At 42.7% G+C, this 14,981-nt stretch overlaps 1 protein-coding gene across 4 annotated transcripts in view; it reads left to right on the plus strand.

Moving 5' to 3' along the window:
• Ctcf (CCCTC-binding factor) overlaps positions 1-14,158 on the plus strand; it is a 49,326-nt gene extending 35,168 nt beyond the window's left edge. Inside the window, exons 6-12 of one of the 4 annotated variants that reach the window (XM_087595270.1) lie at positions 1,846-1,966; positions 2,838-2,987; positions 6,365-6,525; positions 7,445-7,627; positions 8,095-8,230; positions 11,468-11,662; positions 12,672-14,158. In XM_087595270.1, the coding sequence (XP_087451396.1) occupies positions 1,846-1,966; positions 2,838-2,987; positions 6,365-6,525; positions 7,445-7,627; positions 8,095-8,230; positions 11,468-11,662; positions 12,672-12,856 (1,131 nt within the window). In that variant the 3' untranslated portion in view covers positions 12,857-14,158. 4 annotated transcript variants of the gene reach the window in all.
• The last annotated feature ends 823 nt before the right edge of the window (positions 14,159-14,981 follow it).

A 14,981-nucleotide genomic window follows, 5' to 3' on the forward strand; every position in this document is an offset into this window, starting at 1 on the left:
CCTGCCTCAGCAACAACAAAAGTGTATAGAAATGAACAGTTGTGTGCATGAACCAGTGTTTGAACCCAGTTCCTTAGGCATGAACTCAACCACTAAACTGTGTCTCCAATTTCCAAACATCTCGTACTAGTGTAAAAGTTGTGTATCTCTTACCAGTAATGCTTAACGACAAAGATGCTTCAAGATTTCTTCCAAGTTTTGTTTTTTGTGGTTATTTGTTGGGTGGGGGGCCGGTGAGTTAAGATTTTATTCTTTTAATTATGTGGAGTAGTTTGGGTGCACAGGGGTGCTGGAGCCAGGAGAAGTTGGACTCCTTGTAGATGAAGCTGCAGGGGATTGGTTGTGAGTTGCTATGGCCCTGTCATGAGTCCTTGGAAGAACACTTGACAGTCTTAACCACTGTTCTGAGCTATCACTCTAGCCCCACCTTGTTTTAGATTTTAGAATACTTGCATAAATATACCGATAATCTTGGCAAAGGGACTGAAGTGTAAGCATAAATTTGTGCACAGAGATGTAATTTCACGCAGTCACTGTTCTCACTCAGACCCACCACATGAGATCAGTATCAGATTTGCCACTTGCTGGTGTGGCTTTTCAAAAATACTTAATTTGGAACACTGGATGTGGTTGTAGCTCAGCGGTAGAGTACTGGGCACTATCTTGAGTCCTCAGAACGGTTAAAGAGATAAATAGTAGTAATAATAGTTTTAAACCTTTCAATTGAAGATAGACAACCTAGTCTAAGAATAGTAGGAACTAGAAACCTTGGGGCGGTTCTAAATCTGATAGTGGTGAAATGTCTGAAATAACAATAAAAGTCATTATTGTGATTTTTGTTGTTTGTTTGTTTGTTTTGGTTTTGGTTATGTTTTGAGACAGGGTTTCTTGGAGTATCCTCAGTTGTACCAGAACTCGCTCTGTAGACTAGACTGTTCTCAACTCAGAGATCCTCCTGCCTCCACCTCCTGAGTGCTGGGATTAAAGGCATGTGCCACCATGCCAGGTCCTCTGTTACATCTTTAGGCAGAAAAAGTCACAAATTTGTTCCAAAGGGCATAAATAAATGAAGGTTACAAGTTGATTCCAAATTTTTATCAACAGACTAAATGTGAATGAAAAGTTAAAGAAAAATTTGAAAGTATACAGAGGGATGTGTTATATTGAATATTGTGAGACTGGTAAATCAGGCAGGTATGGGGGTGAGTGAGGTACTACTACTGGTGAGTGGAAGGGCACTCTTAGCCTGTATATGGCATACCCTGAATAAGGCAAAAGGAGCAGGGATTGAGTGATGCTGCAGGGAAAGTGTGGCAAGTAGCAAGGAAGAGAAATCAGAGACTCCTAAATCTCAGCCTGTCTAGGAAGTAGAAATGAGAGGGAAGTAGGAAATTGAAACATGAGCTTGGAGTTGAATTTTGTAGGAAATTAATATGTATAAAATAGGTATGGGTTATCTACTAAAGTATTGTGAAAAGTTTCAAAGAGAATAGAAGGGCTGGAGCCGTGGCTCAGTGGTAGAGAGCTCTTGCCTAATACAAGTCCCTGGGTTCAATCTTCAGGACCACCACACACACAAAAATAATAAAGGTTAGTATACCATCATTGTGTACCTTATCGCCCAACCCAATTATTAGTGTGACAGTTTTGCCTGATCTCTGTCCTGTCTGTTTACCCCCATCTCCTTAGACTGTAATACTGCTGAGAGGAAGCATAGGCTACAATGAAGGGACTTCTAATTTTAGTGCCCCCAAATTTAGATTTTGTACCTAAGCCATAGAGTTCATATTATAGTCCATGTTAACAGAAGTATAAGAGGTTCGTTCGGTTGCTTTCATGTTTCAGGTCAGCAAATTAAAACGACACATTCGCTCTCATACTGGAGAGCGCCCGTTCCAGTGCAGTTTGTGCAGTTATGCCAGCAGGGACACATACAAGCTGAAAAGGCATATGAGAACCCATTCAGGTAGGACTTCTCCCCTCCTGGTACTAATGAGCTACTTTTCAGTGAATCCTGTCAACTGCCATGTGCACCCAGGGCTTACCTGAATGGAAGACTATTGAGAAAAGCTCTGGCATATCCTCTGAGTTGATGGTTCTGAAAATACACCCGAGGGCAATTTTTTATGAGTCTTATAATGTGAAAATGGTTCTTTTAAGGGAGACATCAAATGAGATTAAAATCTCATGTTTATCTTTAAAAGTCTGGGTAGAAGCTGGATGTGGTGGTACACACTTCTAATCCCAGCAAAGGCAAGCAGATCTGTTGAGTGTGAGGCCAGCTTAGTCTACATGGCAAATTCCAGACTAGCCAGGGCTGCATAGTGACTCCTTTCAAGTTTCAAAAAACAAAATAAGAAGTCTGGATAGATTATCTAACATACTCTGGTTTCTAAGTACTATCATTTTGTAAAAAGAAAGGCTTGTGCTAAGTGTCATAGCATAAGCCTATAATCTTCACACTCGGGGCTGAGGTAAGGGGATCTCTGGTGCCAGACCATCCTCGGCAGCAAGATAAGACCCTGCTTCAAAACATAAAAGAGAAAGAATGATTTAGTTCTAGCTATCCCCACCCCCACCCCGCCCTGCCCCACCTCCACTCCAGCCAGGTAAGCTTTGCCCTGAGAAGTACTGTCCTATGACAGAAGAGGGTAGAAAGCTGAACAGAGCAAAGGTGTAGGATTTGTTTGCTAATTCTGAAGATAGGCGTGAGTTGGACAATTCATTACACCAAGCTTTAACTTCTCAAGCCTAATATATGTCTGCCACTCCGCTATTCACCTATGAAGCTGTAGTATTTATTCATTTAACTTGTTCATTCTGTATTTCCTTTTAAGGTGAAAAACCTTATGAATGTTATATTTGTCATGCTCGGTTTACCCAGAGTGGTACCATGAAGATGCACATTTTACAGAAGCACACAGAAAATGTGGCCAAATTTCATTGTCCCCACTGTGACACTGTCATAGCCCGAAAAAGTGATTTGGGTAAGTAGATTTATTAGAGACAAAGAATTCATGAAAATATGAAGATTAAAAACTTGACCTTAAACTCAGACTTTTGTGTATGTTAGTGAGTGGCTTACCACTTAGTGAAATCCATTGCTTAGCTCCCCCTCTCATGTCTTCTTTCTCTTTACTGGAGTGAAACTACAAGTTAAATATATCCAGAATGTAGATTATACATACGGTAATGGGGACTGTGATAGGAAACAATATACCTGTAATAGTAGCTTCCATTCTCTAAATAGGGAAGTAACATGTTTCAAATATGGTCAGTTTCCTTCAGCTTTTTCAAGAGGATTTGTATATTCGAGTAATTGGAATATTTTATTGGTTTGGTGGTAACCATTCCTGTACATTGTTAAGCCAGAACTACATAGAGGAAGAATTCATCTATATAAATTTTAATGTAACACATGCTTGCACATAGGATCATCTAGAGTTCTCTATTCATCTTTCTTACTAAAGAAATACAGAAGTCAGGAATAGTAAGTGCCAGCATTTGGAAAGTTGAAGCAGAAGAATCAAGTTCAAGACCAACCTGGGTTATGTGAGGTTGTCTCAGACAGAAGATAAAGAGATTACTTAGTGACATGCACCTGTGGTCCCAGTTTTTCAGAAGTCTTAATCAGGAGAATCCTTTGATTCTTGGGGGTTTAGGACTAGCCTTAGCTAAATTAGTAGGCTCCTGCTTTACTAAATGAAAAAATATAAATACTACTCAGTCTGTACTATCAGCCCAAAATCTTCCTGCTTCCTGAACATATTTGAACTTTTAAGTATTGACTACCAAAGCCAGGGCCTCACATATGCTAGCAGTCAAGCAGTGTGCCACTAAGTTATACTCTTAGAAATATTTTTTACATTCAGTTACATTTTTGTGGTTTAGATTTTTCTGTTTACGTTTGATCTTTACAGTATGAAGTAAGCGAGGTATATCTTACTCTAGTTTTAGTACAGTGGTGAGCCTACTGCTCAGAAGGATGTACCAGATGTTCAGCAGAAATTGTGAGTGGCAAAGCTGGGCAGAAGCCTGAGTTCCCTCAGGTTGTTTTGTTTGTGTTTTTTGTTGTCACCTTGTTTTGATGTTTAGGGGTTATTGTGTTTTGTTAATAGTACTGGGAATTGGGGGTTGGGGATTTAGCTCAGTGGTAGAGCGCTTGCCTAGGAACTGCAAGGCCCTGGGTTCGGTCCCCAGCTCCGAAAAAAAGAAAAGGAAAAAAAAAATAGTACTGGGAATTGAACCCAGGCCATCTCAGGAGTAACGTGAAAAGTAATAGAGCAGGACATGTGATGTCCTACTCCAATCTCTGTGAACCCAAAGATGAGTGTATGAAGTATATGCTATCTCTTTTTCCCTGCCTCCCATACTGGGGATTGAACCTGGTCCACAGAATTGGTCCTCTGTCCTTTTGGGTTTTGGTTTCTCTTAGGGAAGAGACACTGACTTTGCATATCATATGTTGATAATCCTGATATGGTTTTCCCTCCTGAGCAGTCCTATGAGTTGCTCTTTCAGGGCTGTTCTCATGGTTCCTCCTTAGTATATTAATTCATTGATGGTACAGATCCTTTGGCTCTGCCCTGTAGGAGGTGCCGTGACTCAGTGGAGTTGGACAACACTTTCCCTTTCTTTTAACTACTAACCTTCCTCTTTCTTCTTAGGATAGAAAGGCAGAAGGGTGAAATCTCCTGTTATAAAACCAACATAATCTCCTTGTATCTACACTTGCCTTCACCTTTCCTATCTGCCTGTAGGAGTTGGTGTGGCTTTCTTTATCTGTGCCTTGTCAGCCCCTCTTTTCTCTTTCCTTGAGTATTTTCTTTATTAGTTTGTTTACCTTTACCACTCGTACTCCTGGATCTTTCTTTGCAAGTTGGTGTACTCATTTCCCTCCTGAGAATTCACCAGAGATATTGAATGAGGCCTTGTGGTATAGACGGGTCCTCTTAGCTGCTTAAGAAGCTGGAGGCAAGAGGATAACAATTTCAGGACCTGCCTGTGCTTATAGGGAGACCCTGTCTCAAAGGGTTTTTTTGGTTGTTTTTTTGTTTTGTTTTGTTTTGTTTTTAAAGAAAAGGCTGGTGACAAAGCTCAGTGGTCAAGTGCTTACCTGGCATGTGTAGGGCCTGCGTTCAATCTTTAGTACCACAAAAAATTTTTAAAAATAAAGAACTGAGTTTTTCTAAATACAGTTCAGTCTTTAGTATCCCAAAAATTTTTAAAAATAAAGAACTGAGTTTTTTCAACTATATCCCACCATACACATATCCATCCACACCCATCCCATGCTGCTGGAAGGTAAATCTGGGTCCTGTTGTGTGATGGGTAAGCTATTTCTCATGGAATTACATCCCTAACCTTAGTCACCCCCTTCCGGCCAACCATAATGAACAGTTATGTCCGTAGTCTTTCCTTCTCTGTCTTTAGCATCCCTTTCGTTTACACTATCCTGGCACTCCAGTAAAGGGCCTTGCTAAAACATTCTACTCATTCTGTGTGCTTCCCCCTAACAGTACCTTACCCCAACAAACAGTACACTGCACTCTGTAGAGCACTTTCTTTCCCTGGCCTGTATGATTAAAGTACTGTTGGATTTCTCTCTTTAGTACTTCCTCCTCTTTCCCCCCTTTTTAAAGCTGTTCCCTTTTCTCAGTGGCCTTAACTCTTAGATTTAAAGCCTAACCCAGGCTGAGTGTGGTGGTGAAGGCTTTTAATCCCAGCATTCAGGAAATGTTTAGGCAGGTATCTCTGAGTTCTAGGCCAGCCTGGTCTACATTGTAAGCTGTTGGAGTCATAGAGAACCTGACTCAATAGCAAAATAAGCCTGACCATACTAGTTCTTACTCTTGGCCTTCTGTTCTAGTGACCTCATCAGCTCCCTGGTTCAACTCCTGTTTTAGTACCAGACTGTCCTTTTCTGTTCCATTCCTATTTTGTCATTGTTTCAGATTCAGGGTCTGTGAAACTCTAGTTCTAGAATGACCTGTTGTTACTGGGTGTCATCTCCAGCACCCACTTCACTCTTCATCTTACCTCACATCTAGTCCATGACCTCCTTTGCTCTCCCTTCCCGGATCTCTCAGCACCTCAGCACTTCCTTGTGCTTCTGTGTCCAGTGCAGTCCTTAAGCTTCCGTCTTTGACCTGTTGTCTCTCCACCTGTTGTTACTGTTGGATGGAGATGGAGAAGGGTGAGGGGTGTCACAGCACTAGAGACTGACTCAGGCTCTCACATTGCTTACTAACCAAAGGTTTTACTTCTGATCTCATGTTCTTAAGAAGTAAATATATTACTAACTTGTCAAAATATTTAACTTATGTCTTTCCAAGTTCAACTTGACTTCATGTTTTGTTTGCAGGTGTCCACTTGAGAAAGCAGCATTCCTATATTGAGCAGGGCAAAAAATGTCGCTACTGTGATGCTGTGTTTCATGAGAGATATGCTCTTATCCAGCATCAAAAATCACACAAAAATGAGAAGCGCTTCAAGTGCGACCAGTGTGATTATGCTTGTAGACAGGTAGGTGCTATGTTAGCTAGAAAACCACTGATGCTCTATGTCAAGTATCACATGACTAGTGTGGTGCTTTATTTAAATTGAGATACGGTTTCTGTGTGTAATTTCTTTGTAGAGTAGGGTGACCTCAAATTTAGAGATCCACCTGGCTATTACTTCCTGAGTGCTGGGATTAAAAGTGTGTGCCACCACATCCAACCTGGTAGCTATTTCTAAGATTAAAAATATTTTTTCAGACAAGTATAAAGAATACTATCAAAAACAGAAACGCCACTCTTTATGAATTGAATCTGTCACAATTGATATCTTAAGACACATTATCAGATTCTTTCTTGAAGAGGGGCAAGTGTGACTCAGTTGAAGAGTAGTTGCCTGGTAATATCCCCAATATTATAAAATTTTTATATAAGTACTTTTTGCCTGAGGTGATGGCATACACCTCTAATCTCTGCACTTGGGAAAGGCAGAAGAAAATCAGTCATTCTTAACTGTATAGGGATTGAGTCCAGCCTTGACTACATGAGACTATGCCTAGGATAAAAAGCAACCAAAAGGGGTTGGGAATTTAGCTCAGTGGTAGAGCACTTGCCTAGCATGCGCAAGGCCCTGGGTTCGGTCCCCAGCTCCGGAAAAAAAAAAAAAGCAACCAAAAAATTCCAAGGTTATTAAGTCTAAGACTTGAGAGAAGAATCTGGCCCCAAATGATTCTTAACCTGGAGTTAGAAGAGCTGCCCAACACAGGAGTGGGGCTTTCTCTGTACTGGGGTTTTAGGAATGCACTTTTGCTTCCCTGTGAATATACTGTTACCATCATGGCAGTGTTAACTCTTGAAGTTGAAAGTCATAGGGTGTGTGTGCATAACAGCTAGGGTAACAGCCCTGTGACTCTCTGAGGCCTTTCTGACAAGCAGTTCTGTTTCAGGAGAGGCACATGATCATGCACAAGCGCACTCACACGGGGGAGAAGCCTTATGCCTGCAGCCACTGCGACAAGACCTTCCGCCAGAAACAGCTCCTTGACATGCATTTCAAGCGCTATCATGATCCCAACTTTGTCCCCGCTGCCTTTGTCTGTTCTAAGTGTGGGAAAACATTCACACGCCGGGTAAGGGCTGGGTGCCTTTTATGTGTGGTTGGTTCTTAATATCACGTGCTTGAGCTGTTGTTACAGAATGCAGTTTTTGCCACTGAAGTAATAAATGTATAGATACTTGGCCATTTGAAAAGTTATTTATTTCTGTCTCGGGCTCTTCTGTCCATGGGGAAAGCCTTCTAGCGATAGGGACTGCAGCATCTTTGAGTAAGCTGATGCTAACAAGGCATTTCCTTAGGTGAATTGAAATCTGTATTCTATCCTATCTGTAACTCTGAGTTTCTGTGTGGCTACAGGCACGGAGCTCAGCCCACCCCCCACTCTCTCACACACCTCCCCATGCACACAGGGCCCAGCCTTCTTACTGGTGCTTTTCAGTCCTCTCCTCTCTCAGTCTCTTCCCCATCTCTGACTACTACAGATACTAGCCATCTTTCCTGTTTTTAGTAGTGTGAGACAAGGTCTGTTCCTTTTGTCAGAACACAATGGCGAGACACGCAGATAACTGTGCTGGTCCAGACGGTGTAGAAGGGGAAAATGGAGGAGAGACAAAGAAGAGCAAACGAGGAAGAAAAAGAAAGATGCGGTCTAAAAAAGAAGACTCCTCTGACAGTGGTAAGCTGGCCATTGTTGATCTGGTGACACACCAGAGGCCCAGTTTCCAGTAAATCTGTGTAAGGTAGAAGAGACAAGGAGGCCCCTCTCCCTTTATGCAGGAAGATCAAAGCAGAGGTTCCATGCCAAGCCTCACCACACAGCAAGTTCAAGGCTAGCCCAGGCATCATGAAATGTCACATGACCCCCAGAAGTTAGCAGTGCTGACAGTGTGAGGTTGCCCAGCTCCCTGCTGCTATAGACTCTTCAGTGTCTTCTCTTTCCCTGGGATCGTGCTGCTCATTATGCTCATGTTCCGTCTCTGAAGAAACTGCCGACAGCCTCTAGTAGATCTGCACAGTTCTTTCTTTTGACTTCACCACTGGTCTCACTCATAGGTCGTACAGGTATTGTCTCTTTTCTTCCCCTAGAACACTGCAGTCAGTCTGGACTCCGTCCTATTGCTAACAAAGGCCATATAGCCTTATTTACCCTACAATTTCTGTCTGTTAGCCACCTGCACAGATTGACCACAGAATTTTTTCAAAATCTCAAAGCCAAAAGCCTTTGAAGCCTTTTAGGCCTTGTTAACCTTTCTCTGCATTTTCCCCCATCTCTGGAGGGATTTGTTTAATTTTCTAGGCATAGGGGAGTGGAGGATTGAGTGAATTTCACAAGGAAGCATCTTGTTTCTGACACACTGCCACCTACAGTGTGTTCCTTTCACTCAGTGTCTCGTAACTTGGGATATGAAGCATTTTATCTTGAAGATGAGGCATTTACCCACAGCTCCAACTTTAACTTTCTTTCCAGAGAAAGTGTGAGTGTCTGCTATAATCTGAGCAGCTTGAAGGAAAGCAGGCAGTGAACCCTTTGTGCCACAGGGGATAATTAGTACTCTCTGGCTGCCTATAAGTGTTGACAACAAAACAACCCAGACTGATGTCAGAGACTCAATCCCACCTCCAGCAGTTTGAGCTTCTCACCTTTCCTGTAAATAAGGACAATGCTCTTGGGGGGTGGGGTGGGTGGCAGAGGGAGAGGGAGAGTGAGCACGTGTGGGCCAGAGGTGGTGAGTGCCCCAGGGATACTTCTGGGATACCTCCCAAGTGCTAGGATTATTTGGCACCACTCTAGTCTCTTTTTATTAGTATTTAACCTTTTAATATTATGTGTATGTGGGGAAATAGGTATGTGGCATGAATTCAGACTCCAGTGGAGACCCGAATCGTTAAATCCCCTGGAGTCAGAGTTACTGGTGAGCCATCTATTTATTGTGAGGGCTAGGAACTGAACTCAAGAGCAGGAAGTGCCCGTAACCACTGGGCAATCCTTTCAGCTCCAAGGCCTTTTTAAAAAAGAAAGGGGCTGGAGAGATGGCTCAGGGGTTAAGAGCACCAGCTGCTCTTCCAGAGGTCAATTCCCAGCAACCACATGGTGGCTCACAACCATCTATAATGGGATCTGATGCTTTGTTCTGGTGTGTCTGAAGACAGCTACAGTGTACTCACATACACAAATAAATCTTTTTTTTTTTTTTTTTAAAAGAGGGCTGGAGAGGTGGCTCAGCGGTTAAGAGCACCGACTGCTCTTCCAGTAGGTCCTGAGTTCAAATCCAGCAACCACGTGGTGGCTCACAACCATCTGTGATGGGATCCAGTGCCCCCTTCTGGTGTGTCTGCTCGGTGTATTCACATACATGAAATAAATAAATCTTTAAAAAAGAAAAGAAAAGAAAATGTGGGTGGCAATAATCAAACTCCCAAGTCCTCAAGCTTTCATTACAAGCACTTTATTAGCTAAGCTGTCTCCCCAGCTCTGGATAACTCCTCTTAACTGGAATAATGAAACCTAATAAAAGGGACTTTTTATATTATAACGAACAGTATAAAGTTTGTATATATATATCGAGTATAACCCAGGGTGGCTTCAAACTCTCAGCTCTCTTGCCTGTCATGAACTGAACTGTATATATGTACACTACCATATGCAGTTGTCTCTTTTCTTAATCCTTAAAGCACTGTTGGGTTGCAGGTGCTATAGACACTCCCCAAGGAAGTGGAGGGTAGGTTTGTCAAGTCAGTACACCAAATAAAAGATCTGAGACTTCAAAACTTTAATATCTGATTCCTTGGTGGTATTCTTTTGATTCACCCCCTTTACATTCAGTACTTTAAAGACTGGGGATATAACTCAGTAGTACTTACCGAACAAGCACAGAGCTCTGAGTTCACTCCCCAGTATTGCATTAAGTAGGGTTTATGGCATCTGCCTATAAATTTAGGAGTTGGAGGCAAGAGGATCAGAAAAAGAAAACAGTCCCAGAACTTTGCCTCTTTCCCTAGTAAACAGGACTCACAGTGCATCAGCAGTTTCTGTATTTCCTTCTCATACAGGTGGGTGTGTGCACATCCTCATATTCTGCCTCTGTTCATGTTCATGTTCAGTCAGAAATGAGTATCTCCCTCTCCATACCTCAACTTAAGCTCAGCCCCACTTTGCCTTTGTATAATAAGAGAAGTAATTGTTATTATTTGCTTAAGGGCTGTGTTGTAGTTTGTTACATAACTGACAAAAGATATGCTGGGGCTGGAGAGGTGGCTCAACAGTTAAGAGCACCGGCTGCTCTTCTGGAGGTCCTGAGTTCAATTCCCAGCAACCACATGGGGGCTCACAAACCATAAGTAATGAGATCTGATGCCCTCTTCTGGTGTGTCTGAAGACAGCAAGTGTATTCATAGATAAAATTAAAAATCTGTATGGTTTGAAACTAAGCTTTTGTGTTAGTTTTGTTTTTTGAAACAAGTTTCTCTGTATAGTCCTTGAACTCAGAGATCTGCCTGTCTCTGCCTCTTGAATGCTAGAATTAAAGGTGTGCACCACTACCACCACTTGGGATTCTTATTCTTATACTCAGTGTACTCATATACTGATGTAGAACAGTACTCCGTATTCTTTCTTATTCTAAGCAGCTCACATGAACTGTGGAAGAAGGTATTTTCTTTTTTGGTACAGGGTCTCTTTTCTTACCCATAACACTCCTATAACTCAATGTGTAGAGACGGGGCTAGCCTTGAACACATTATTGATCTGCCTGCCTCTGCCCCCGCCCCCCAACTGCTGGGATCAAAGGTGTGCACCTACATGCCCAGCCCAGGACTTTTCTTAGGGAATATAAAACAGTGTTTTCTGAATATTTAACTGTCTGCTTTCTTTTTCTTTCACCACTCTGCTTGACCTGTGCTTTGATTTCTTGAGAAGAAAATGCTGAGCCGGATCTCGATGACAATGAGGAGGAGGAGGAGCCTGCTGTAGAAATTGAACCTGAGCCAGAGCCGCAGCCGCAGCCTCAGCCACAGCCGCAGCCGCAGCCTGTGGCCCCAGCCCCACCACCTGCCAAGAAGAGAAGAGGGCGACCTCCTGGAAGAACCAACCAACCCAAACAGAACCAGCGTAAGTTACCTGCCTTGGCTCAGTAGGTGTCTCGTGAGGAAGCAGACTGTGTTCTCGTGAAGATGAACAAGGGAAGGTCTCAGCACAGATGCTCAGAAAGCCTTTTTTTTTTTTTAAACTGGGAAATGTCTGAGGCAGTCTAAAAGCCTGTTAGAGGTTGCAGGTGAAAAAGTCTAGAAGAGAAGGGCACTAATGTCCTGCAAAAGGCATGTGCTGTTACTTTGGGAGAGATTGTAAAACAACCAAGATCACAGTACTACTGTGACACAGTTATAAGTAGAAAAGAGCTTTCAAGGAATGAAGGAGTGAAGTGAAGGAGAGAAGTAATGAACACACTGAGACTGTCCTGCTAGGGGAATTCAGGCCCATAAAGCTGGGAGCAGCTCCCAGCCATAATCCCAACGCTTGGGACGCTGGGGCTGGCCTGGGCTACATAGGAAGAAGGGAGGCAGAAACAATTGAGGTGAAAGGATTGTTCCAGAGGTGCTCCCTTTCTAGCACAGTGCTCAGATGGTAGTAGGTCTCTTCAGAACAGCTTTTTCTTCTCTTTAAATTCAGGACGTAATCTAGGACTCTGCTCCCTGAGCCCCATGTTTAAATGTCTATCACAGAATGGCATTCATTCTACACCTACAGGATCAGAAATGCCAGGCTCCATCATATACTCTGTGAAGTACTTGTCATGTGTGGTGTAGGGTTGTATTTTTTTTCCCTTGAATTACTATAAATCCTAAATATAAAACATAAAGGAAAACTAAAAATTTTTAAAGTGCAATTTGGAAGCCTGTGAAGGTGACTGATATCAGTTTTTGATACCTTGACAATTGTAGCCTTGTTGGGATGACCACTTAACAGTCACAGAGGTTGTTTTCTTTTCTATTGGCTTAGACATCACTGCTAAGGCTTCCTATGTTGCTGCTTCCCCCTCATTGTCAGCATCTGAAGCCGTGCCTATCCTCTCTGGGGGCTTTAATGTGCCGTTTGTTTTGTTCCTGCTCTTCTTTGCCAGCAACAGCCATCATCCAGGTTGAAGACCAGAATACAGGTGCAATTGAGAACATTATAGTTGAAGTCAAAAAAGAGCCAGATGCCGAGCCTGCGGAGGGGGAAGAGGAGGAGGCTCAGGCAGCACCCGCAGACGCCCCCAACGGAGACCTCACGCCTGAGATGATTCTCAGCATGATGGACCGGTGATGACGGGGCTTTGCTCGCCACCAGGACTGTTGGGCTGTGTTTAAACGGCCCAAATCTTAACTTTTCTCTCTTTCTTTCTTTGGCTTTGGGAACGGCATAATTTGACACCATTTTACCAAACACACTGAGAACGAAAACTTCAAGGATGATGTTAGAAAAATGTGATTTAACTAGAACTTGTTTGATGTTAGCAAATCATGGAATGTTCTAAGTCTCTGAGGGTTTACTGTGAAGTGCTGAGGACAGTGTTGATGCCTAACTAGTTTTCTTAGATGGAAACAGAGACATTGAGCCCTCTCTCTTGATTTAGTAAACCACTCCAGAATGCCCACGGGTTTCCCAGAGTTCTATGGTCTTCCCAAGAGAGTTTTTAATTGTAAATGCAGACTTGGGAAAGACTTAGACTTTTAACCTGGTTTTGCTTTTGCTTTTCCTGACTCCCTTTGCTCAGAGTCAGTTGCACACCAGTAGGATGGCATGCTACGATCAGTTTCTGTCCTGAAAGCTTTGCCTCTTTCTTGGCAAAGTTTCTGGTATGGTCAAGCCTGTAAATAACCTTTTTTACATTTTAATCTTTTCCATTAATTAAGAGGTTGAAAAGAAGTGCAGTGTAAGAAAACCCAGCATTTTAATTATTTGCAAATTAAAGTGCCACAGACACAGACTTCGTGGTATGTAAATGTTGAATCGGATCACAATCATGTAGCAGAAGGGCACTGGGCCTGTTGCCTGCTAGTCATGGACACCCAAAAGTCCTGATTTCCAGCTCATGGAGCCAGCATTTGAACCTTGAACAAATAATTTTCATTTATGATTTCTTCATCAACATTTTCTTTACTCTGTTTGTAGCTGAATGTTACATTTTTAAATCTCTGTTAAAGCCAGAAGAGTTGATTATGAGTGGGCACAGCGACCCTGGGAAGCTGGGCCAAAACATTTCACTGAGTCAGTAATTTAAACTTCAAATCTGGAAAAAAATTAATAATAATGATGGTGAAGCAAAACAACTTAAAAAGTGATTCTTGCACATGAATTGTCACATGTTGATATGTCTTTTTTAAAGAGCCTCAGTCTGACTGATTTCAAACACTTTTTTTCTTCTGTGTATTGCTTTTAAGAGAGCCATCAGTTAGCTATCAGAATCTAGGTTGATGCATTTTTGTACTTAGCTGTACTGTGTGATATTTTTCATTATTTTAGGATGCCAACATGAGACCTGTAATAAAATATGTAATGGGGTTGAAAGCTGGGGAGGAGGATCTACTGCTGTACAGCTAATAAATCATAACGGATTAACAGGCATTCTGAAGACTCCATCTTTTGGGACTCCTATTTGCTCAGGTCCCTTGGGGCCTCTGCACAGCTTTCTTCCGCAACAGACAGGAGATAGATGATCCTGGCAGGTGATGGGCTGTGGAATGCAGCCTACTTCAAGTTGTGTCCACAGTGTGTGGGTGTGGGAAGTGCTGGCTGTGCATCCCCGCTTCCGTGACATACCTGAGGAGTGCCCTGCACAGCCAGTGTTGCCAAGAGATGCTGATGGGAGGATGTGCCCTTGAGATCTGCTTAAGGAAGGTTGTTCCTGGTCAGGCACAGGGAAGTAGAGAGAAGCTTGGCTCAACCTTTGAGAGATAAAGAGCATTGATAAAGGTAAGAGGGGCTGAGAGCAAGCTCAGGCAGAAATTCTTGTTCCTTAGCTGTGTGCATGTGTGACAGTCCCTTTTACGGAACAGTCAGCTATCTGTGTTCACCTTCATTGTCAGCATGGGTATTCAGATTACCTTAAAACTTCATAGTACATCTGTCTTGGTGGAGAGGGGTCAGGTAGAAGGGAGGTTCTGATGAAGACAAAAAGACACTCTAGCAGAGCTCATGCTTCATCTGATGTGAGTCCATTAAACCCCTCAAATCAGAAGTTAGTCATCACTCTTAGGCAAGTTACTGAACCTGCAATAGTCTATAGTCCGTAATGTGTTCTTTCCATCCCAGGCCTGTCTTCAGCCCTATCCACTGCTGCCCTGTTCAGCTTGCACCTGGGTGAGCCTTCATTGGTTTTAGTCAGGTATCTTATAGTAAGACCACCTGTTAAGAGTAAGCCTTGTCGGGCTGGGGATTTAGCTCAGTG

This window comes from Rattus norvegicus, chromosome 19 (assembly GCF_021556685.1).
Source record: "Rattus norvegicus strain SHRSP/BbbUtx chromosome 19, alternate assembly SHRSP_T2T, whole genome shotgun sequence".
Taxonomy (NCBI): Eukaryota; Metazoa; Chordata; class Mammalia; order Rodentia; family Muridae; genus Rattus; species Rattus norvegicus.